The sequence below is a fragment of the Myotis yumanensis genome, unplaced genomic scaffold (genome assembly GCF_028538775.1).
Source record: "Myotis yumanensis isolate MYYU_CA2020_CCGP unplaced genomic scaffold, mMyoYum1.0.hap1 SCAF_16, whole genome shotgun sequence".
NCBI lineage: Eukaryota > Metazoa > Chordata > Mammalia > Chiroptera > Vespertilionidae > Myotis > Myotis yumanensis.
In genome coordinates, this window is record NW_027223767.1 from 23,960,941 (window position 1) to 23,985,551 (window position 24,611).

General features: G+C 48.5%; 1 protein-coding gene across 2 annotated transcripts in view; it reads left to right on the top strand.

The window, feature by feature from the left end:
- The window catches only part of ASIC2 (acid sensing ion channel subunit 2), an 825,099-nt gene that overhangs the window by 765,178 nt on the left and 35,310 nt on the right, over positions 1-24,611 (top strand). For both annotated transcript variants that reach the window (XM_070395589.1, XM_070395588.1), the window contains exon 3: positions 3,416-3,543. In XM_070395589.1, coding sequence (XP_070251690.1) covers positions 3,416-3,543 — 128 coding nt within the window. The remainder of the gene's footprint in view (positions 1-3,415; positions 3,544-24,611) is intronic.

A 24,611-nucleotide genomic window follows, 5' to 3' on the forward strand; every position in this document is an offset into this window, starting at 1 on the left:
TTGGTATAATGGAGGGTAGCATGTTTCTGCTGCAGCGTGTCGTAAGGCCTTTAAAATGCCAGTGTGCTTTGAGGCTCTGCAGGAGGGGCTGGGGTTTGCAGCCCTCACCCAACTTCCGTAGCCATTTGATAACATCTGGATCAGGAGCTGTTGGTGGGAACACTCAGCTACACCGAGCTGCTGCCCGGAACAGACATAATTGCATCCCATCCAGCATGGGGACACGATGTTTATTTTATTTCTTCCAGAAGCTCCTCTGGCGTCTAAATGGCACCTGTGGGCAATCAAGCGTGAGCGTGCCCATCCCTGTGCCAGGTCCGGGTGTTCTTACCTAGGCAAGCTGTTCAGCTGGGCCTGTCTGGCAGGGGAGGGGTGGACAGGGAGGGCAGGACACACATCGCCCAGTTTGAGCCAGGCAGCAATGTGTGGATTCTTTGGTGGCCTTTGGAAAATTCAGCCTCTTCTGAATTGATGTGAGTGCTGAACAGCATGTCTTTTGTTCAGAAATCTCTTTTTCAGGAAATTCAAATGAGAGGCAGTGAGGTTCGGAGACTGGTGCATGATCCCCAGCTCACGGAATTTTAGAGCTGAAAACAGAGAGATAGCACACCTTCATGTTAGCAAAGAGGACAGAGAGGCAGTATAATGTGTTCGAAGTCACACAGCTGTTCCGCAGTGGGCTGTGAATTAAACCCAGGGCTGTGCTCTCAGAGCCTGTATTTCCTTGGTCCTCCTCCCAGGCCCCACCTTAGCCCGCTTGGGTTTCTCTGTAAGAGCCCAGAGAGCATGAGGGACCGAGACGGGCCCCTCGTTGACCACCCGAGCAGCGTGTGGCATACCCTTCCCATAAGGACTCTCAAGGGCTAGGGCTGGGGCCTTGGTCCCTATCATTGTCGCTGCCACATGCTCAGTGAGCGGTGCCCTGAACTCGGAGATGAGAGAGCACAGGCTGCTAAGCCCAATATAAATTCAACTACTCTGCCTCCTCCGTCCCTGTCCAGCTTGGAGCCTTATTGGTTTGTCGTCGGGACCACTGCCTCTTCTAGCCAACTGGCAAAGGGCAAGGAGGGTCAGGGGTCAAGGGACCTGGCTTCTGGGCTCTGCTCAGGCCCCACTTGTCAGGTGGCCAGTGGCCACTGTCTTCTATGTGAGCCTCAGTGTTCTCACCTGAAAGATGAGAGATTAGTTGAATTTAAAAAGCGTCAAGGGCTCTCCTAGCTCCAAAATTCCATGCATCCATGAATCACAGACCCCAGGCCTGGGCCTGCCCTTTATTTTACTCTCTCTCTCTCTCTCTCTCTCTCTCTCTCTCTCTCTCTCTCTTACACACGCACACACACACACACACACTGGTCTCCTACCTGGGCCACCAGAGACTGAACCCAACCAGAAGCAGAGGGTGAGGGAGCCCATCAGTACAGTCTCTGCCAGGGCGGCTTCCAGGGAGAGCACAGTGGAGAGGACTGGCCAGGGGACGGACAAACGGAAGCGATCCTGCACAGACGACACCCACCACCACACGGCCGGCCTCCCTCCCCACCTTCTCCTTCCGAGCTGGCCATCCCAGCCACTGTTACAAAGCCAGCCTCGTCCAGCATAAAATTGCTCTGTATCAGACACCACCCTGCCTCAGCCTAGAAAATGTCTCCGGATTTTCCGAGCAGCTTCCCTTCCCACTTCTCCCCAGTGTTTATTTCCTCGGCGTGTTTCCTGTAATTTGCAAAGATGAAAGATTTAAGCTTCTTTTATTGCGATGTACTTCCCCTGCCCTATTATGCATTCTGCCCATCGGGCCCCATCTCCCCATCTCCCCCCGCAGAGCCCTCGCCTCTCTGCATGAGCAGAAAACACCGCAGGTAGACCTCGCCTCCCGCCACCGTGGCCGCGCTCCTGAAAAATGAAAGAGAGGCCCAGCCTCTGCAGGTTGAACAAGCTCCACCGCCCTCCTCCTGATTCAACATCATCTTTCATGTTAAGCTGTCTGGGTGTCAGCCTGGTCCCAATTAACCAGGGTTCCTAACACTGTGTGTGTAGTAACTTCCCCGTTGTCTGTGCTCTCGCTCGCTCCCTGGGGCTTTGAATCCTGGTATTCCTGATGTGTAAACAAATCCTTCACCGCACTGGGCCAGCTCCGTGTTGAATCATTTAGTGGTGAGAGGAATGTGAGAATGTGAATACTTCGGTCCAGCACCAATCGGGTTATTGCGGGGCTGGCTTCCTGGATGTGTGACCCATATAGTCGCAGGTCCCCATGCTCAGAAGGGTTTCATGTTCTGCTACGGCTGTCTTAACACCCAGTGATGTTTTCATTTGACATGGGGACCCAAAAGTTGTCTGGGTAGTCCTGGCTGCTGCTACTGTTGTCGCCGCGGTTGTTTGGTGAGCGGCCCATCTGCATCTCAGCAGGTGAGACCTCCCGAGGCTGAGACATGGGAGGGAGCCTGTCGCTGGGCAGCGTGTGGTGTGGTGTTTCCCAGTGTCCAGTCAGACCCTGAGCAGGCTCATAGCTGGTCCAAGGGCAGAAAACAGTAGGCTCAGCCGAGGACACTTCTCACTCATTTGCTGCATTCAACCATTACTGAGCTCTGCTCCATTCCAGGCGCTGGGCTGGAAGGAGTATGACAGTGAAGGCCTGTTGCCTTTCTCCAGCGCTCACTCAGAACCCCAGAGCCATGAAGCAGGGCACCTGCTGGCATGAAATAAACCACACCACAGGGGGTAAAAAGAGTGGTGGATTGTAAGTCAGGTGACCTGGCTTCTAGCCCTGCCCTGCTCTTGGTTCACTCTGTGACCTTGGGTGAGTCAGTTGCCCTCTCTGGACTAGATCACTGCTTACCCAAATGTGTTTGGCCTCAAACACACCATAGCAGAATTTCCAGAAATGCGGATTTCTGGGCTTCAAACAATATAAATGTATTGTCTGACAGTTCCGGAAGCCAGAAGTTCAGAAGGGGTTTCTCTAGGCTAGCATCTAGGTGTTGGCAGGGCTGCGTTCCTTCTGGAGGCTGCAGGGAAAATCCCTTCCCTTTTCCAGCTTCTGGAAGCTGCCTCCATCCCTTGGCTTGCGGCTCCTCCCTCCATCTTCAGAGCCAGTAGCACAGCGTGTTCCCATTCTCTCTCTGACTCTGCTCCTCCTGCCTCCCTCTTGCAAGGACCCTGTGATCACACTGGAACCCACGGAGAGTCCCGGATATTCTCCCACCTCAAGATCCCTAACTCATCGTCTCTGTACTGTCCCTGTGCCAGGGAAGGTAACCTATTGACAGTTTCCAGGAATAAGGTGGGGATCAACTTTGAGGGCTTTTAGTCTGCCAACCACATGGCCTCTCTAGTGTCCCTTTGAGCGTGTCAGTCTCAGGGCTCCATAGCACCTGTTGTTTCTGACCCACGGTTCTGTCCCATTTTGTTCTTCCAGAGGAAACGACGTTTGAAGCAGGAGTGAAAGTTCAGATCCACAGTCAGTCTGAGCCGCCTTTTATCCAAGAGCTGGGCTTTGGGGTGGCACCAGGGTTCCAGACTTTCGTGGCCACGCAGGAGCAGAGGGTAAGTTCCTGGGCTCCCTCGGTCAGGGGTTCTCCTCCTCTCAGGCTGCCTGCAGAGAGGGGAGGAGGAAGAGAAATGGGATTCCCACTTCTGGAAGGTTCTGAATCCACCAGGAGGCTGGAGGACAGTTGGGGTTGGTAAAGGGACTCCCCCTGGAAGTGGAGAAGGTGTCGACTAAACTTCGTGACCCAATCCTCAGGAACCACACGTCAGTTCCCAAAAGTGGGTGTGAAGGAAACCCAGCTTATTGTCTTTTTCACTGAATTGGTTGGGTTTTTTTTTTTATACCCAACCATTCTGGGTGGGGGAACTATTGGGAGAGGGGTGGGGGGAACAGTAGATGATCTGAGAAACTGCTAACCAGGATTTGGTATGTTGCATCACTTGTGTTAATATAATTCAAAATTGCCTACACAAAGGTGAAGGAATGGGGTGTCACTCTCGTAATAGAATTAAGTGGAAGGAAGCCTCTTGCATGGGCTCCTGCCTGCTCTCTGGATTTAGTGCCAGGGGAGGGCCCCTACCAGCCAACCAGGACTGCTGCATCCACCCTGCATGTCAGCGGAGTGAGGACTGGCCCAGCCTCATGTCTGACATGGGTTTCACATCTTAGAAGGGAAATTCTCAATTCCATTTTAAGGGAAGTGTCTCGGGGAACTTCACAAATTCTCAGTCGGGAGGCAGGACTTCGGAGAGTTGCAAGGACTCTTTCTTTCTCTTGTCCCTGGTGTGCCTGCAATAAACGCGGGAGAATGGAAGTCCTAAACCAGATCAGATGAGGCAGTTCGCCCTGGGAGGCCTGGGGCAAGGAGTGAGGGCAGTGAGTGGTGGGGACACCACTGTTGTGAGTCAGAAAAGAAGAATCCGGGAGAACATGAAGGAGTGATCAGCAAAGAGGTGCACGTAGAACTTACAGGTTCAGCTTGTTTTTAAAATGTAACTCAAATGTTGTCTCTTATGTAGTACTGACCAGAGTTCTTTAGCCATTTTATAAAACAGTATTCTGTCTTAGAAACTGGGTTTAAATCTGTAAGCGAGCTGTAGTTCTGAATCTCTGGGGGGAAATTGATGGTGTAGGATTCAGGTGTACTTAATGCCTGGGCAGTTGTTGAAGGCCAAGTCCAGCCTCCATTGCAACACAGAGGGGGTGGGCGGCAGCTTTGAGGCCGGGGCAGAGGAGGCTGGGAGTTGGCCCGGCCTTCCAGGCCCAGGGACTGAGACGGGTGATGGGAGCAGAAATGGAGTGTGTGAGAGCGTGCGCGAGGTGGGAGTGAGCTGAGTCCCTAGGAAACCTCCCCCTTAAGGACAAAGAAGGCGGGCATGAACCAGACAGCAGGGAGCCACGTTTAGGGCTGAGGATTTGAGTCAGAAAAATAGCCTCGGTGATGTAAAGTACAGCCTAGGGAATACAGTCAATGCTATTGTAATAACTATGTGTGGTGCCAGGTGGGTACCAGACTTATTGGGGGTGATCGCTTCATACGTTATATAAATGTCTAACCTCTGTGCTGTACACCTGAAACTAATAGAATATTGGCTGTCAACAGTAATTGAAAGAATTTTTTAAAAGAGTGAGAGTCCTGGCCAGTGTGTTCAATGATTAGAACATGGCCCCATGCATCAAAGCGTTCGATTCCCAGTCAAGGGCATGTACCTGGGTTGCAGGTTCAATTTCTGGCCCCAGTCAGGGCAAGTGTGGGAGGCAACCAATCAATGTGTCTCTCTCACATCAATGTTTCTCTCTCTCCCCCCGACTCCTAATCTCTAAAAATCAATGTAAAAAAATATCCTTGAGCGAGGATTAACAACAACAACAACAAAAAATTAAGAGTAAAAATGCAGACTAACAAGTCGAGGCATGCAGATGCACGGGCATTCTGGGTGCACCAGAGCCCAAGAGATGAGCCAAGGTGTGACAACTCACCTCTGAGTACTGCCAAGCTGGACCCTTGTCAAAGCGCCAAGGGCAGACTTGAACCAGTAGCACACTCATTGCAACTAGAAAGAGGGTTCGGCATGAACTGAACTCAACTTCGATTTGTCCAGAGGTGACTATGGCAGGCAGGGAAGTGGAACATTACAGAGTGTGGAGGAGAGGTTGGTCCACTTGAAACACGCCTGAGTGTCCAGCTGGCATGCATCCAAGTTAGGCCCCCACCCTCCCGTACACACGGGGAGACAGAGGCCCATCTTCAGGGGTTGGCAGGAACAAATAGTCAATTCTTTGGGCAGCTTTGAGTTTTCTCGGCGGGGACTCTAAGGGAGTAGGGGGCTAGGCTCGGCCTCAGGATGTAGCTCTGAGCTGTCAGAGACCATGGTAGTGTTTGTTCAGGTCTTTGTAGGCCAACCTTGAGGCTAGAGTTTGGTCCAGGAGAGAATCTTGGCCAGTCCCTCCTTCTGCGTGTTATGTGAGCAAGCTCTCTTCCCCTCAAAGACCCAGGCGTGGCTTAGACAGTTACTCACTGTGTGCATGATTCTTTGACTCTAAAGGTGAGTTTCTGACCCGTTTCCCAGGGTAAATCGGACTTTGTGGGCTGTTCACTGTAACTGCCACACCTGTCGTGAGTGACTTACCTGGGCTGACATCTCTGTCCACATTGCTATCAGCATGAGGGCAAGCGAGTAGCATTCCCTGAACCCACAGGGTCACTCTGGCCACTAGCGAAGGTCAAAGGTCAGAGAGAAGGAAGCTCTTTGCAGATGGCCATTTCTTTGGCCTGAGAGATGCACATATCCCTCCCCCATCCCCACTTCCCCTGCATCAGTGACACTGAAGACATTTCTATGCAGGTCTTGTAATGTAGAAATCCACCCATGAAACCTATATGTTCGTGTTGAACAATGTCACCCCAATCAATTCAATAAATTAAAAAATAATAAGTAAATAAATAAATAAGTGAAAGGAAATGTCTGGGCTGGGTGGGAAGGTGGAGCTAATGACTTCCACGAATCCTTCCGTTGCTTCCCCTCCCTGGTCTGAAGCAGAGGGACTCCCCACAGTGGGTGGGAGCAGACACATTCCCAGCTTCGGAGGGCAAATTCATTATTTGCTTTGAAGTATAGTCGCAGAAAATCAGCCTCATTCAGATCTGTATCGCCATGGTAATTATAACTAATACTAATATATTTCGTTAAACATTTTACAGTCTTCAAAGCATTTCCGCATCATCTCATTTGATCATTTCATTCATATTAATAGAGAAATACAAAAACACATCCCGGAGCTAAATCTGATAATCTGTTATGTTTACATGTATATGAAAGAGCGTATTCATAGGAAATAAGACTTGAAGGAAAGAAGCCAAAAGACCCACAGTGGGGCGATGATGAATGATTTATTTTCTTTTCTGGGTTTTTCCTTGTGTTGTATAATGTGGCTTTGCTTGGCTTCTCATTCAGCAAATATTTGTTGAGCACCTATTATGCATGAAGTGCTGGGGACACCACGGTGAACACAGCAGAGCCAGGGTCTGTCCTCATAGAGCCTTTGTAGTCCTGTTTTTTCTCATAAAGAAAAGACAGTAATTAAATAATGGGAAGCCAAGTGTAATTTGGGGGCCGGCCCCCCTTTGTACATTTCCATCCTGCCATGAGTACCGGCCTAGCCTACCCAGCTGACCTTGATGCTCAAACACTGTGTTTCATTGCTTCTAAGATGCCTGTTTTTTCATGTTGTAACATTTCTGAAACCAGGGCTTGTTCCCCAATGAGCTGCATCCCACAGGTCCCATCGGCAGTGCTTTTTTCTTTCTTGGTGGCACAAAAGATCATGGTGCATCCCACAGTCTATGGGGTCTACATGGATCCCATTCCAGGATTCCCTTGTTTGAGGTCAAAGTTCAAGGGAGTCTGAAAGGAGGTCAGGAGGGGTGACAAGACTGTGGGGAGCAGAAAGCTCTCCCTTGGAAAATTGCTGTGAATCATGCTAGGGAAACTGACTCCTGAGTGAGCCGTAGGAGGAACCGGTGACTTAAAGGAACCCTGCCATGAGCTTTATGCAAATGGAAAAGTCCTTCCACATGGGAAACTCATCCCACCCGCGCAAAATCACACATGCACTCCTTTCAATATGTTCTCATTTTCTCCTTAATCCAGACCAAATTGCCTTTTTAAACTCAGTGTTTGCCCTAACACCAATTAAGCCAAGGTATGCCTTTGTGGGCAACCTGAGAAATGTTCCCGTCCCTCCCGGACTAGCTCAGCCACTACAGAAGCCCCTGCGAGACCCCAGGACCAACTCCCCCGGAGACAGGCATTGGGATAGTGTGCTGGAAGCAGAAGCAGAACCCTGGAGATTAGACAAAAAGTTACTGCTAACTGAGCACACACTGCCTGCCCGACACTAAGCTGAGGAGACACTTGTCGTGCGTTATCTCATTTAGTCCCACAACCCCGAAAGGGGAATAGTGTTACCTCCACGGTCCAGATGACAGAAACATAGTTAAGTAGCTCGCTTGAGGTCACATGGCCAGGGGAGTAGCAAGGCTCAGCTTTGAGCCAGGTCTGTCTGTGGGGAGAAAGCCAGACTACAACCCTGGGCCTCAGGTTTCCCATCCATAGAACGGGAGGACTGGGTTAAGTGGCTTCAAAGGGCCTCCAGCATGAACAGCCTGGGAGCCCCTGCCTGTGTCCCTCGAGCACACAGCTGTCACCTGGGAGTTTGGCACCTGCTCCCTGCTCCGCAGGAGCTGGAGTAAATAGCAGCCCTGACATTAGAAGGGAGGCTCTGAGCATGCTCCTTGTTGGTGCCCATTCTTCAGCCCCATACATAGTGGTCACATCGCTACCCTGCCTAAAACCCTTACACTCCCGGGTTTACTCTAATTTCCAAAATGCCAGCCCTTTAGAATGGCTTCTGAGACCCTCTTCCACCGGCCCCAGGCCCGCTTTAAGCCCCATTATCTGCCTGTGGTTGACCATCGTGTACCCTACATTCCAGAACGGAGACCCATCCACCAAATACCCCACGCCCTTGGATGTCTGCCTGGGTGCATTTGCACCCACTGTTCCTTCTGCCCAGAACCCCTTATTTGTCTTGTCTGCCTGGCGAAGGTCTCTTCCTATTTCCAAATACTGTTCAAAGAGCATGATCCCTAAGAAGACCTTCCCCTCCATCCGAGGAGCTCCTTACAACACGTTGTGCCTTCCTTTATTCCTTCTGCAAATGCTCACTGAGCAGCGACTGTGCAGGGAATATGAAGACGGGCAAGACCTGGCCCAGCCTTGGAGAGCTCACGGGCTGAAGTGGGCCTCTAAGAGACACAAAACTCTCCTTAAAGGACTTGCTTTCCCTTACGCGTCACTGCTCCTTACACCTGCCTCTTAGGAACTTGCTGCTTTAACCTCCCTCAGCCTTGTCTCACTAGAGACTGACAGCTCCCTGAGAGCAAGGCTTGTGTCTGTCAGATTGTACATCCCCAGGGCCTTGCTTATATGTGAGCTCGGGAAATGTGCATTGTTGAAACAATAAACGCACTCGAATGCTCCAATCTGCACTCTATGCTCAAACAGCACTCAGATGCTGCACTGTAGTGCTCTCCCTGTCTCCACCACCCTCCCCTGCCAAAACGCCCACTAGAATCTGCCCTGAGGGCCCTCCATCTCCCTGAGGCTGTTAAGCCTGCCTGTGATGGATGGTGATGTCTGTATCCTTTCTGGCTGCACACTTAGAGACCCTAATCAAACCAAGAGCTTATGAAAGGAGTTGGGGCTAGAGATATAGTAGATCTGGAAGCCATCTGTGTACAGGAGAGTAAGTGGAGCAGACACGAAGGCCAGGACATAACTCTGGGATGTGGGAAGAATTACACGAGTAAGTGACTATCTGGGCAAGTGCAAATCTGAGGCCGTCACATGGTAAGAGCACAATACAAACGGTCTTTGGTTTTGACATTGCCAGTCAGACTCTGCCCCTAGTTTAAGAAGATTGCTAACATTGGTGGGACTCCCAATTGTGATTTGATGTTAAAAGATTTATCATCTCTCGCCAACCCCCTGTTCAAATACCCGGGTGGAGATTCTTGTTTTCTAAATGTTTATCCATGTATTCATCAAATTTTTTTATCTTCACCTGAGGATATGTTGTTTATTGATTTGAGAGAGAGAGGAACGGGGGGAGTGAGGGAGGGAGGGATGGAGGGAGAGAGAGAGAGAGAGAGAGAGAGAGAGAGAGAGAGAGAGAGAGAGAGACAGAAGAGAAGAGAAGAGAAGAGAAAAGAAAAGAAAAGAAAAGAAAAGAAGGAAAGGTGTGAGAGAAATATTGATCTGTTGCTCCCATACACACCCTGACTGGGAATCAAACCTACAACCTAGGTATGTACCCTGACCAAGAATCAAACTTGAAACCATTTGGTGTATGGGATGAAGCTCCAACCAATTGAGTCACCCAGCCAGGGCTCATCAAATATTTAATCCACACCTTGACCCTGCCTATGCTTCTTGGTAGGCCTGCGAATGAACCTGGAGATCCTGGTTGTTGGTTGGCCACCAGCTTCATCGTTCAGGACATTCTCTGGAACACATGGCCCTGGGTTTATATTTGAGGGTGTCAGACATACCTTGGGGGTTCGGGATTGGAAATAACTACCCAGAGGTGTCTCATTCTCACCAAGAACCCTTTCCACTACCAGCTGGAACCTTTGGGATGAGAAGGATCGCAATTCCACAGCCTGGACTCCGGGTTGGTTCCTCACTGGAGCTGTATCCAAAGTTCCATGAGAAAGCCCATCGTCTCACCACACCCTGCATCGAGCAGCTGCCCACTGGCCTGGTCAGGGCTGTAAATGAAGGCAGACACTAACACGTGGGTCCTGCTTTCTAAATGTTTATCCATGTATTCATCAAATTTTTTTATCTTCACCTGAGGATATGTTGTCAATGAGGTCATTAGCAGGATGCCGGAGCCCAGTTGGCCCCTGCAGAAGCCTATGCCTTTGCCTTTGACGTAGGTTAGACCAGATTTCCAATATCTGGAGGGAATCGCTCCATGGCTCACCACAAGAAACAGTATCCCCCACCTCAGACAAAAAGGCCCAGCTGCCTCTCCCCTGCCTGCTTTGGGCAGCTCCCCTCACGCTCCCCGACACATCTTCCTGAGTGCCTTTCACAAGAGAGGCTCATTGTCAATCTGGCACCCAACTACGTGATCCTTAATATCAGTGTCTCCATGGGCCCCCTTAGAAATGGAGGTTTTCCCAGTTTTCAAGCCAGGGCAGAGAATTTGTCACACATGCCTTGAGCAACATTCAGACTGCCAAAGCAGAAGCCTCCTCCATACGGCAGCATCCAGCTCTGTTCCAGAAAGCAACAGGGAGGCGTCGGAAGCCGGAATACCCCGTTGTGTGGCCATTCACTCCATGATCAACAAAGGACATGGTTTCCCGTAAACAGATGAAAATAGAAATCAATTAGGCCTCTACTAGCTTAGCTGCTTCATCACTTGTTACCACTCAGAGTAGAAATATCTTCAGATCGCCACATGGTTTTAACAATAGTTGGGTTTTCGCCATTTTTTTCCTACACAATGAGAACTTGTTTTTATGAAGGTGGAGGGATGGTGAGGAGGGGAGGAGGGAGGAGGGAGGAGAAGAACTGTGATTGACTAGGATAAGGCAATGTGCTCAGCTCTGGGGCGGGGGGGGGGGGGGGGGGGGGGGGGCGCGCAAATACAATATGCTCAAGTCTTAGACGGAGGTAATATTGCTCTATCCTGCCTCCTCTCTCCTTTCCTTCCAACAAAGAGTCTCCAGAGAGTTCTCTAGACTTACTGGTCTCTACCTCCTCACCTTCCTTTCATGTCCCAGCCCACCTGTAGCACACCACTGAAACTCTTCTTTGTCAAGGTCACCCATGGAGTCTTCACGACTAAACCCAATCTCTGTTGATAAGGATGCTGCTCACTTCTCAGGCTTCATCCCACCGGGTTTCTCGGCAGCATGTGGACGTAACCACGCCTCCCTGTGACACTCTTCTCCACCCTGCTCTGGTTTTTTTCTCACCTCTCTGCCTGCTCCTCTTAGTCCTCTTCGTAAGCAGCTCTTTTCCTGTTCATCCCTGAGAGGATGGGCACTCCGGATGCTGTTTCTGGCCTCTCCCAGTCTGCATTGTCCTTGAATGAGTTTGGCCTTGACCGTGACGTTCAGGTTGCTACCCCCAGCCCAGATCTCTTTCCAGAGCTCTAGACCCAGCACTACAGGTGCTGCCGAACGCCTCCTCTCAGAGTCCCACGGGCACCACAAAGGAACAGTCTAAACTGGGCTCATCCTCTTCCTGTGATTCCACACCTGCACCCTAGAATTGCTGCTTCCCCAACCCCATAAACAACCTGAGTACAGATCTGCATTCTTTAGATGTGTGTGACCTTGTGCCTCATTCTCCTCACCTGTAAAATAGGAATAAAGACAGTTACATTCAGTGGGTGACTAGAGGACTCAGTGAGTTAATGCATTCATGTAGAATAGCTCTTGGCCTGTAGTAAGTGCTCAGTAAATGCTAGCTATTATTATTATACTAGAGGCCCAGTGCACGAATTCGTGCACCAGTGGGGTCCCTTAGCCTGGCCTGCAGGATCCGGCCAAAACTGGCTCTCCAATATCCCCTGAGGGATCCAGGATTGCGAGAGGGTGCAGGCCAGGCCGAAGGACCCCATCGGTGCACAATTGGGGCCACAGAGAGATGTGGGAGGTTGGCCAGCTGGGGAGGGGCCACGGGAGGGCTCCAGGGTGTATCCAGCCTGTCTCACTCAGTCCTGATCAGCCAGACCCCAGCAGCAAGCTAACCTACTGGTTAGAGCATCTGCCCCCTGGTGGTCAGTGCACATCATAGCCAGCAGTTGAGCGGCCTTATCATTAGCATATTTCACTTTGATTGGTTGAATGGCCAACAGGTCAATTGGACACTTAGCATATTAATCTTTTATTATATAGGCTCACCCTAACTATTATTATTATATCACCCTGGGCACTACTTAAATTCAGTCCTTCATGGTTCTTCACCTGGGTAAGAACAACAGCCACCTCGCTCATCTCCCTGCTGCCCATCTTGCCCTTCTCCAATCCATTTTCTGCATCAACATGCTCTTCCTAAAAGACATATCTGAACATCCCCTCCCTCTTTACCCACAGGATGGAGTCCAGGAATATCCCCGTGGGTCTTTCTGCTCTGGCTCCTGCCTACCTTTTCTGCCTCATCTCTGTCTGCTCCCGGCCTCCCACACAGGCACCAGGCTTACTGAACGGTGCGCAGTCATTCCCAAGCATCGCAAGCTCCTCCCCTCTCTCTCCTTGCCAACAACACCCTTCCCACCCATTCTCTATCTCATTCACACGTGCCCTCGGAGACTCAGCTCCAACGCAACCTCCTCCAGAAGGCCATCCGAGAGTATTCTGTGTGATTCTCACATAAAATTTACACACGATGACCATCTGTTTATTTATCTTTCTTCCCTACCAGATTGTGGGCTCTGTGAAGATATGACCCTATCTTATTTCTGTTTTTTATATCTCAGCATCTACACATAGAAGATGCTTGACAAATTGTATTAAGTGGGATGAATAAATAAATGAAAGAGAGAGAAAGAGCCTCATTTATCATGTCACGCTCCTGCTTGGGACTCATTAGTATCTTTCCCAACCCAGAGAAAAAAGCCCAAATTCCACATCCTGACTTCAATTATCGCCATTCCCAGTGATTATATCCCACTGCTCTTCAGCAGCCCCCCTCTGATTCCCACACTGCCCCACACACAGGCCTGGAGCCTTCCTGCCCCATTCCTGGAGCGTTTCCTGCTGACTCATTTATTTATTGAGCATCTACTATGTGTCAGGCACTGTGTTAGGCATGAGGGAGCTACCCGTGAACAGGACTGACCTGGTTCTCAGAGCTCACAGTCTAGAGCAGGAAAGGCAGACAATCAGTGAATCACAGAGTAAGAGCTATATGTGGCTTTGTAATGTGCCCCATCTACTGCAAATTTCTTAAGAGAAAATATTAAGTCTTACAATTCTTAGATAGACAGATAGATGGATAGAATGTTGTAGAATGATCTCTGAGGGCTGAGTTCAATAATTTACAGTTCGTGTAAGCTCTACTTAGCCTTCAGATATGATGTAACTGAATTAAACAGTCTTTACCACTAGAAACTAAAAAAAATCCCTTTACTGAGTGCAAAAAAAAGTGGGGGGTGCGGGCTAAGCTGTAAGTTGTACTAACTGACGGGGAAGCTCCACTCTGGTCCAATGTGGGGTGCCCACACTCACCAGCACCCATCAGGGCAGAACTTCTCCTGGACCCTCTCGGCACTGGCTCTGACATCCGAAGCCAGTTGTTTATCTCTCAGTGGCTATTTCCTCCTCAAACCCAGGAGGCAGAAGAGAGGAGGCCTGGCCTGGCCCGGCCAGTGTGACTCAGTGGTTGAGTGAACCCATGAACCAAGAGGTCACTGGTTCGATTCCCAATTGGGGCACATGCCCAGATTGTGGGCTCGATCCCCAGTGGGGGCGTGCACGAGGCAGCCAATCAATGATGTTTCTCATCGATGTTTCTATCTCTCTAACCCTCTCCCTTCCTAGCTCTCTAAAAATCAATTTAAAAAAAACATATTTTTTTAAAAAGAAGAAGAAAGTAGGCTTAATGTCCATTCACTCATCACCTTTATCTTACTCAGGAGACAAGTTAATCCATCAGAACATTTTCTGGTTGGGTCCTGCTACCCAGTACCACATTATCTTTTGATTCATGAGCAGCTCGCTATCTGAAGTCTGAACAGGGTGGCCTTGGAGTCTGATGGGTTTTATTTTTTAATAAGGGACAAGATATATCTGTAAAGGACATTTCCATATGCAGACAGAAAGCTGTTTCATCTTTTTTCCCTGCCAACTGGGAAGGTTAAATAATTACAAACAAATCTTATAGAAATATTAATATGAAAGAAAAAGGAAAGAAGGAAGGAGGGAGGGAGGGAAGGACGGTATGAATGGTCCCGCTGACTGTCATAATCCCTTGGCTAGGGCACAGGAAGGGGGCCTGGTAAAGGCATCTCTTTTCTATTTCCCTCCTTCTCCTTCACACTTGAAAACAACTGTTGCCCAGGGATAGAGAAGTCCCTGCATTGTTTCTGGGGTGACAAACTGGCTGGATAGCCCCAGTCATCATCCGCTGGGCACTAGTAGATCTTAGTGCTAATCTGTTAGACTGCTCTATCCCCCACGCATCTGTGGTCTCTCACCTACTGAGATCTCTCCTTTTTTTAGCATTTAAAGCTTTTTAACAGCCAGCCAATTATTAATACACGCTTACCTAATAAGTTATTGGCACGTCTTGCTCTATGCAATGAAAGTATGACCTTTGTTTGAACGCGAGGACTCCAAAACAGCAAGCACAGAGCCTAACACTGTAAATCAGAGAATGAATGAATGGGTGAATGAATGAATTGCAGACTTAATCAGTATTGGTTCGTGGATTGCAATACACCCTGCAGCAGATTCTTTTGTGGAACAAAAAGTCATTCTGAAATGGGAGTCATCGCTCCCTGGTTTATCTGCTTTATGTTTTGAGACAGCTCTCAGCATCCTTAAAATGGTACCTTTGTCTCAATTGGGTGGCAAAGACCAGGAAGATGGCATTGGGCCAAGGCTATAGGGAGAGCCTAGAGGACTGCGAAAGGAACACACAGAAGAGGGGCGAGACCCCAGCAAAGAAGCCCTCCATCCCGGGAGAGGGCAGACGAGGCAGCTGAGGGGAGTGTAAACTGGGAGCACCTTTGGACTAGAGAGTCGTTGGGTGGGGACATGGGAGGACCCATTAAAATACAAAAGCAGGCATTCGCTTCAATCTAGCCGTTTCACTTCTTGGAATCTCTTCTGGAGAAATACTTACAAACGTGCCCCAAGAAGCATGGACAAAGATCTTTTCTGCAGCCCTGCTTGTGAGAGCAAACATTTAGAAACAACTTCATTGTTCAATGGGGGACGATTAAATAAAGGAGGGCAAATGCGCATGAATCCCCCACCGCCCCTACAGCAGGTAAACCAGGGTAGGAAAACCTGGAAGTCCCTAGGGGGAATTCTCCAGGATATATTAGTAAGTTAAAAAAAAAAAGCAAATTACAGAACAATGCAATCAGTGCAGTCCCATTTGTGTTCAAAATACCCACAGGCTAAACTAAGCGATATGTTTATAAATGCGCATATGTGCCCAGTAGCACACAGAGAACTGGAGAGGAGCATGCCATACTGAGAGCGGCTGGGTGGGCGGGGCGAGGGTTGTGGGGGGGGGGGGGGGGCAGAATTGAGTGTGTGAGACTTTTTACTTTTCTGGAATATTTATAATAAGAATGAATTTGTGTATTTATCATTGTGCAAATGTTTAAGGGTGTGCATAACGCAGCTATTTACAAATATGCTTATAGTTTGGACCCAGCGTCTGACAGGCTCTCGTAAAGATGGGGCCTGCTGCCTCCAGCCAGGACAGCCTCCTCCCTAGCTACTTAGCCCAGTAGTGCCTCATCGCTACTGCCTCCAAGACAGGCTTTCCCGGGCCCATCTTACACCTGGGGAAGCTAAGGCTTGCAAGTGGAGAGACGGAATTCAGACCCAGACCTTGCAGCTTCCAAAGCCTGTGTTCTTTCCACCATCCCATCCTGGGTCTGAGCTCACAGGCCACCAGAGGCCAGGGCCTCCGACAGCTACGTGGCAGAATCCCTGGTCACCAATGGAGAGAAGACCTTCAATGAAAGAGGATCCATTTCAGAGCTCCACATCTTTCTTTCTTTTTTAAAAAATATATTTTTATTGATTTCAGAGAGGAGGAGAGAGGAAGAGAGAAATGGACACATCAGTGATGAGAGAGAATCATTGATCAGCTGCCTCCTGCATGCCCCCTACTGGGGATTAAGCCTGCAATCCAGGCATGTGACCTGCCCGGGAATCGAACCCTGACCTCCTGGTTCATAGGTCGATGCTCAACCACTGAGCCACGCCAGACAGACAGAGCTCCACATCTTTCTAATACCAACTCCTCTTCAAATGTGATTGATGTTGCTTTATTTTACAAGCTTTTAAGAAGCCACTTAATGATAGAAAGCTGATAGGTAGCAAACATTGCTATTATTCTAGCTATTCCCCGAGGCTTACCCAGTTCTTCCATTGCTTCTAGTAGAAATGAGGATGAGTCACTGTAGAAATTTTCCAAGGAAACACACTCCCATTATGTCCACACACCATGGCAACGGTCAAAAGACAGGATTGTACGGTACATGTCACGCATCCGGGCAGCGCAGCGGCCCTCCTGGGACTGCGTTCCCTGTGGCACTGCTTTTCCACATGTTTTCTAGCAGGAGACCGGACTGTTCGTCCTCTTCCCAGCGGGGGAATCCATTTGTCATTACGATCGGGAATGACAGCTGAGCTCCCTGCCTGCTGCTTTGCTATGAGGGGGAGAGGAAGCAGCAAATGCAGCCAGGAGTGGAGGACAGAGCCTTGGTGAATGTCCTGACTCTGCCATTCGCTCTCCATGTAGCCAGGGCAGTTCACTATACACTCTTTGGGCCTCAGACTCCCTACCTGTCAAATGGGCTAATAATGCCTATTTATCTCACATGGCTCTTGTGAGAATCAGATTTAGTAATGACTGTGCAAGTACTTTGATTGTGAAGTGGCTCCATCACTCGTTTCTGGATAGAGAGACAAAGACACACGGTGGAGCCAGGCATCCCTGATTCCATTCTGCTCTTACCTGGGACAAGCATTTAACTGCTGGTATGAAAGTGAGCCTGGTGTTGACATGGCTTGGACTGGTGGTGGCTGCAGAGGCTCCGACTCCTGCTTCTAGCCAACATATAGTAACAGAGTGGGTTTATCCTCTCACACAAAACCACCACCAAAAAAAAGTCAAAATACATGAAACGATCATTTTCAAGAGTTCTGAATGTTGAAAGGCAGAAAATGAGGGAAAGGAGAAGGGAGACCAAGTAGACCCAACAGACCACACGTAGCAACACGGTAGACTTAAATCTAACACATCAACATTCACATAAAACGAAAATGGTTTCAGCGCGACAATTAAAGGACAGATTGTCAGACTGGATAAAAAAAGCAAGTCCCAACACTGTGCTGGCTACCAAGAACATGCATTTTAAATAGAAAGATACAGAGTTCAAAGAAAAGAATGGAAACATATATATCATCCTGGACTAACCAAAAGAAAGTTGGAATGGCTGAACTCCTATCAAAGTAGATTTCAGAGCCAATAGTATCACCGCAGATAAAGAAGGACATTACATAATGATGAAAGGGCCAATTCATCACGAAGACATGAAAATCCTAAATATTTATGCACCTAATACAAAGCTTCAAAAATACATAAAGCAAAACATTGATAGAACTGCAAAGAAAAGTAGACAAACCCACAGTTACTAGTATAGCTGGGGATTTTAAACCTCTCTCTTAATAAATGTTAGGACCCATAGACAGAAAACCAGCAAGGAAATAGAAGATTTGAACCACGCTATCCACCATGTTGACCTCATAGACATTTGCACTCCCTGCAACAATGGCAAAATAAACATTCTTCTCAAGTACGCAAAGGACAATTGCCAAAATAGAACATATTCTCGGCCACAAAACAAATTTTAGTGCAGTTAAAAGGGTTCAAGTTATGCAAAGTATGTTCTCTGATCATAATGGAATTAAATTAGAAATCAATCACAGAAAGATATCTGGAAAATCCCCAAATATTCAGAAGCTAAATAACATACTTCCAAATAATCCACAGGTGAAAGGAGAAACCAAGAGACAGATTGGAAAGCATTTTGAGCTGAATAAAAATGAAAATTTGTGGATGCTACTGGAGCAGTACTAAAAAGGAAATTTATAGAATTAAATGCCTGTATTAAGCGAAGAAGAAAGTATCAAACCAATGACCTCAGCTTGCACCTTAAGGAACTAGCAAAAAAGAAGAGCAAATTAAACCAAAAGTAGACACAAGAAAGGAAATAATTAAGATCAGAATAGAAATCAGTGAATTATAAAAATAGAGAAAAACAAGAAAGCCCAAAGATTTCTTGAGATGATTAATAAGATTAATAAACCTGTAGCTATAATGATCAAGAAAAAAAAAAGAGAAAAACATGAGGTGTTAGGAAGGAGAGAGGTGACCTCAGAACAGAATCTGTAGGTAGAAAAGGGTAATTAGAGAAAATTTAATAACTTTAGCAGCTTAGGGCTTGAGGGGGGCTGTAATGATTCAAATTCACAGTCACTTTCTGCAGGCACTGCATCAAGGGTGACCAACCATCCTTCCCCTATGCGCTACCTGAATGTGCTCCGAGTTGTCTTTCTCCCCCTCAAGGCTCACTAGTAAGTCCCCAACTCCAGAAGTTCTTTACTGCCCCAGAGCAATAAAGTCATGCCCTTCAGAGAGAGGACACAGGGAAAGGACTACAGGAAGTGGGTTCCCAAGGCCCCAGAGGAAAGTCTGATTGGAAGGATGGCCCTGTGTCCTGCCGTGGTGGGGAAGGACCAGGGAGAGAGAGCCCCTCTGTTGTAAGGTGGGAGGTGACTTAGCGTGTGCTCCAGCGTCCCCACTGCCTGGATGGAATCCCAGTGCCACCCTCACCGCTGTGGCAGCTCAAACAAGGGCCTTGACCTCTCAGGCCTCTTCTGTCAGCGTAGAATGAAAAGCGTTCCCACCTCAAAGGGCTGTCGTGAAGGTTAAATGAAATAAATGCTCTAAAAACCTGACAGAGAGGGGTTTTCTTTTTCATTGAGCTCCACTTTTTAAAAAGATGTTTTTATTGATTTCAGACAGGAAGGGAGAGGGAGAGAGAGATAGAAACATCAATGATGAGAGAATCGTTATTGGCTGCCTCCTGCATGATCCCACACTGGGGATCGAGCCCACAACCCGGGCATGTGCCCTGACCAGGAATCAAACCGTGACCTCCCGGTTCATAAGTCAATGCTCAACCACTGAGCCACGCCAGCCGGGCTTAACTCCACTTTTTATTCTTTCAGTTGCATAGCCTGATCCTCCCATTTGGGTTTTCTCTCCTTAGCTTATGTCAAATGAGGCTGATGTTAGTGACACAGAAACCGTCCTTACCACTATTTCTTACACATGGGAGACACTTCATAAATATACGTGGATGAATGAACAAATATCTGCTCATACCTGGAAGGTGAGGTGTCATTTGAGTCAGAAGTCATTCAGTCGTTTTCAACAGATCTAGAGCCCTTACCATGTGCCATTACTTTTCGTAAGCTAACCCCAAACAAGCATGTCCAGTCCATTCAGTAGGATGTGTCCCCATTTTCCACCCGAGAAACTAACACTGAGAGGACTTACCCACAAACCCTGGAAGTGACCGGGCTCTGAATCAAGCCCAAGTCCTTCCCTAAATCCACAGTCCTAACCACTCCCCACGGTGCCACGCAAAGGCTCTGTCATCTTTCTCTTCAGACGTTATACACATGCGTCACTGTAGACTCGGAAAAGACAGAAAAATTGAAAGCATGAAAACTTAACCACCACCCCAGCGGGTTTGGCTCCGTGGATAGAGCGTCAGCCTGCGGACTGAAGGGCCCCGGGTTTGATTCCGGTCAAGGGCACATGCCTGGATTGAGGGCTTGATCCTCAGTAGGGGGTGTGCAGGAGGCAGCTGATCAAGGATTCTCTCTCATCATTGATGTTTCTATTTCTCTCTCCCTCTCCTTTTTTATCTGAAATCAATTTTTTTAAAAAATTAACCACCAATGACATCCTGAGTTTTAACACTTTGGAATATTTGTTCAGGTTTCTTTTTCAGCCTATAGATTTCATGGATTTGGGGTGGGTTCATTTTCTGTGGTGGTGGTGGTGGTGGTTGTAGATTTTTTCATTGTTCTTGTTTTTTGTTTTAGAGCCATAATTATACAGCAGCGATTGTTAACCAGTGAGCTGCAAGAATTTTTAAAACATACAATAGCTGACTATTTAGTCAGGGGCACTGGCCTCTTTTCCCTTAGCTTGTCAAATTTTTTTTAAAAATTTTAAGACAGCAGGCAACACAACAATAGCCTTCTGGTGTGAGTGAATCAAAATTATACCTATCGTTTTGTCAGATTGGCAAAAATGTATTTTTGGTGTGCCGTAGAATTTTAATAATTAGCTTATGTGTGCCATGAGGTGAAAAGGTTGAAAATTGCTGTTATATGGTAGAAGCAGGTGTGTGTCCTCACTTAACATTGTGTTGAAAACATTTTCTCCTTGTTCTTACGTATTCTCCATAGCCATCATTTTTATGGCTGCATGACATTTCTGTTCAGTGGGCCCATCACAGGGCAGCTACCCTCCCCCTGGTGTTGAACACTTGGATTGCCTCATCTGTTCTTGCTCCTGTAACTAACACTCTGCCGAACATCTCTGTGCTCAGAGCCTACATCACTTTTAGGCTAATATTAATTCTCTCCTTGGACTCGTCTTTAGAAGGATGAGATTACTGGGGTCCAGGAAAATTAGCATTTGTAAGGCTCTTGAAAAATATTTCCCCAAAGATGTTCGCGTATCAAAGAAAAAGAGGGAGTAGAGGACCAAAGGAAGATAGATGGTGACTAGAGAGCTGACAGCCACAGACAAGAAAAACAGGGGCTGCCAGCAGTAAAGCTTTATCATGGACGGGGTTATGTCAAAGAGAAGCTATGGCAAGAATCAAAAAGACGTTTTCTTACTTCTCTGGAGGAAAAAGAACAGATATAAATACTGCATGTGGACAAGTCAAATAAAGATATTTTCAATCGCTCTAAAAGCACAATAGGTGTGCTTGCTAAAAAAAAAAAAAAAAAGACATGGCCCAGCCGACATAGCTCAGTGGTGGATCATCGACCTATGAACCAGGAGGTCACGGTTCAATTCCTGATCAGGTCACGTGCCTGGATTTCGGGCTCAACCCCCAGTGCGGGGCATGCAGGAGGCAACCAATCAATGATTCTCTCTCATCATTGATGTTTCTCTCTCTCCCTCTCCCTTTCTCTCTGAAATCAATAAAAAAAATATATATGTTTAAAAGTGACGCATGGAAATATACTCTAATTCAGGGGTCCTCAAACTACGGCCCGCAGGCCACATACAAATATTGTATTTGTTCCCGTTTTGTCTTTTTACTTCAAAATAAGATATGTGCAGTGTGCATAGGAATTTGTTCATAGTTTTTTTTAAAAAACTATAGTCCAGCCCTCCAACGGTCTGAGGGACAGTGAACTGGCCCCCTGTTTAAAAAGTTTGAGGACCCCTGTTCTAATTGAACAATTCTCGCAGCCTTTCCCAGCCTGCCACACCAGGTTCCCACGACAGGTCTGGCGCTGGCAGCTGTGCCACCTGCTGGCCACCCTGCATGCGGTCTGCAAGCGCCTGACTTACCTCCCAGGGCTTCTTATGAGGCTAAATTCGCTCGTGTGTATGACACTCCTTTGTAAAACTTCAATCACTTATACGATCTGCCGGTCAAGGATTAATTTCCTATTAATTATCATTCATAGTGCAAGGACCTTCCTGGCTCTGCAGAAGGCATCCCAGAATCGTTTCTCCAAACGTTTTAATATGCCAATAAACGTTATGTAGTTCCTTTCAAGTAGGCTTATATCAATTCATCAGAAGGAGGTCTGCGTAACTTTACTGGAAAACTCAGATTCTATAAAGCACAGCACATGTCTTCTTTCTCAGTCTGGGCAGGTACCGCCTCTGTCTGTCCCGTGCCCCCACCTCCAATGCCGGATAAGACTGTGCTGCCTCCCCAGCCCCCTGGAGCTGAGCTGCCCACATCTGTGTGCCTGGGCTGCGTGGCCACACTGAGGACCACAGCCATGACCCCTCCAGAGCCCCCAACCCTGAGCCAGCCCTGGAGCCAAGGCACACGCCAGCCATCCACTCACTCCCGCCCAGCACCCCTGGGCCCCACTGCTTGAAAGTGATTTTTCTTCCACTCTCCTCCAGAGGATTATCCAGAAAGGTGTCTGATCCTCCAACCAGAGAAACCATAGAGGATTTGCCAGCTGGCGTGGCTCAGTGGTTGAACATCGACCTATGAAGTAGGAGGTCATGGTTTGATTACCGGTCAGGGCACATGCCCAGGTTGTGGGCTCAATCTCCAGTAGGGGTCGTGCAGGAGGCAGCTGATCAATGACTGGGGTTTGGCCATCAGGCGTTACAATGCAGCCAACCCTGCCAGGAGCACAGATGGGACCGCATTTTAAGCTTTCACGCCTCTTTCATCTCGGCTTCCAGCTCCCATGCTCATGTGCACCTCCATGGGCTGGTGGGGAAACAACAGGTGCATAGAGCTGTCATCCAGGTCTTCCTCTTGATTTACAGCTGAGATAGCAGGTTCCAACGTCCCCCCATCACCTCAATATTGAGAATGAAGTTTTCCAAAGCTGGTCTTTCTTTAACTTCAATGTGTGTCAGAAGCAGATAGGAAGTGAGTTAAATGCATGCTTCTAGACCTAACCTACTACATCAGACTCCCTGAAGGTAGGGCCCAGGAATCAGACTTTCTAACAAGCCCCCCAGGAATACAGATGCACCCCAAAGTTGGAAAACTCCGGATTGCCATTCAATGGCCAGAGCGCCAAGTGATGCTGCTGACATTCTGAGAGCCCTACCTTGGCTCCTCCCTGGCACTGCCTCCCCTCCCGTCCACCTCCTTACACACGCACACCAGCACATTCACATGAGCCTGTCGGCGTGGAGGTGAGTGAACAAATCCTGGGCGTCTCGGCAGGTGGTCAGCAGCCTTAGGAGAAGCCTGGCTTCGGAAGGAACTCCTGGGCAGCCGGGCACACTCAGCTCCTTCCAGGGACAGCACTCACCTGCTTGGAGTCACCAGCTCAATGGGGTGTTTCATTTCTGCATCATTTAACAGCTTATTCTTCCTATTAATTTCATCCTCAGGGCAATCTCTGATGGGAACTACATCGATTACATTCCATGGACAGTAAACTTTATAGAGCAGCCCAGGCCACCCAGCCCTGAACAGCCTGCCCCTGATGGGCGGACGGCGGGCTCTCTGATATGGGGGCGTGAGGCACTTGGAGAGGGCCCACAGAGAGCCCCTCGCATGCCTTCGGGGCTGGGAAAGAGGGTCTGTGAGCCCTGGTGATGTGCCTGTTTCCCCAAAGAGGCTGTATTCCACCTGGGGAGCTGGGGAGAGGTTAGACACCCTACCCTGCGCTGTCAGCCATGATAACCAGGCAAACTGCATCAAGCATGTCCATGTCTAACTTGAGATCTTTTACCTTCAGCTCCTTCCAAGCTCTGCATGAATTTTCCAAAGGAGAGTGAATCTCCCTCTCCCTCTCTCTCTCTCTCTCTCTCCCTCCCTCCCTCCTCCCTCCCTCTCTGTCTCCCTGTCTCCCTGTCTCTCTGTCTTTCTCATACACACAGCTGTGTGCCAGTGGAGCCCGTCACCTACAGTAAAGGCTTAGTGTGACAGGCTAGTTCGAGCTTTGAATGAGGAATCCAGGCATAACCCAGAGACCTGAAGCCGGGTCCCCAGGCAAATCACTTGGCTTTTCTGGACCTCAGTTTTCCCATCTGTCAAATAGGCTGGACTAGATGAATGGATCTCAACCTAGCCACAGGATGAGAACCCTCTAGGCCGCTTTTGAAAAATACTGCTATGTGGGCCCTATACCGGAACAAGGAATCCTAATACCAGGTGAGCCCGGGCGCCTGAGCTTTATTCGAGCACCCCCAGGGATCCTGCGCAGGGTGGCGGGATCACACTGCCCTGGGCGGTCCAGTTCTGCTATTCAGTTGATTCCACCATTTATCATGGAGGAGATGAGATGAAGAGAGAGACGATGAAATAGCTGCTTTTCTTCTAATTCCCATGAAGCGAGGCCAAGGGCGGAACAGCTGACACTGTGCCATCTGAGATGCAATTGCACTTAGGAATTTCCTGAATAGAAAGCAAGTGATGCTCTGAATATAAAATTAGACAACAGAAGCCCTCCGCTTGAGGTTTCTTAGCAGAAATGCTCTGCCAAGGGAAAGAAGGGATTCTTCTCCGCAGGGGCCGCCTGGCGCGCAGGATGAGC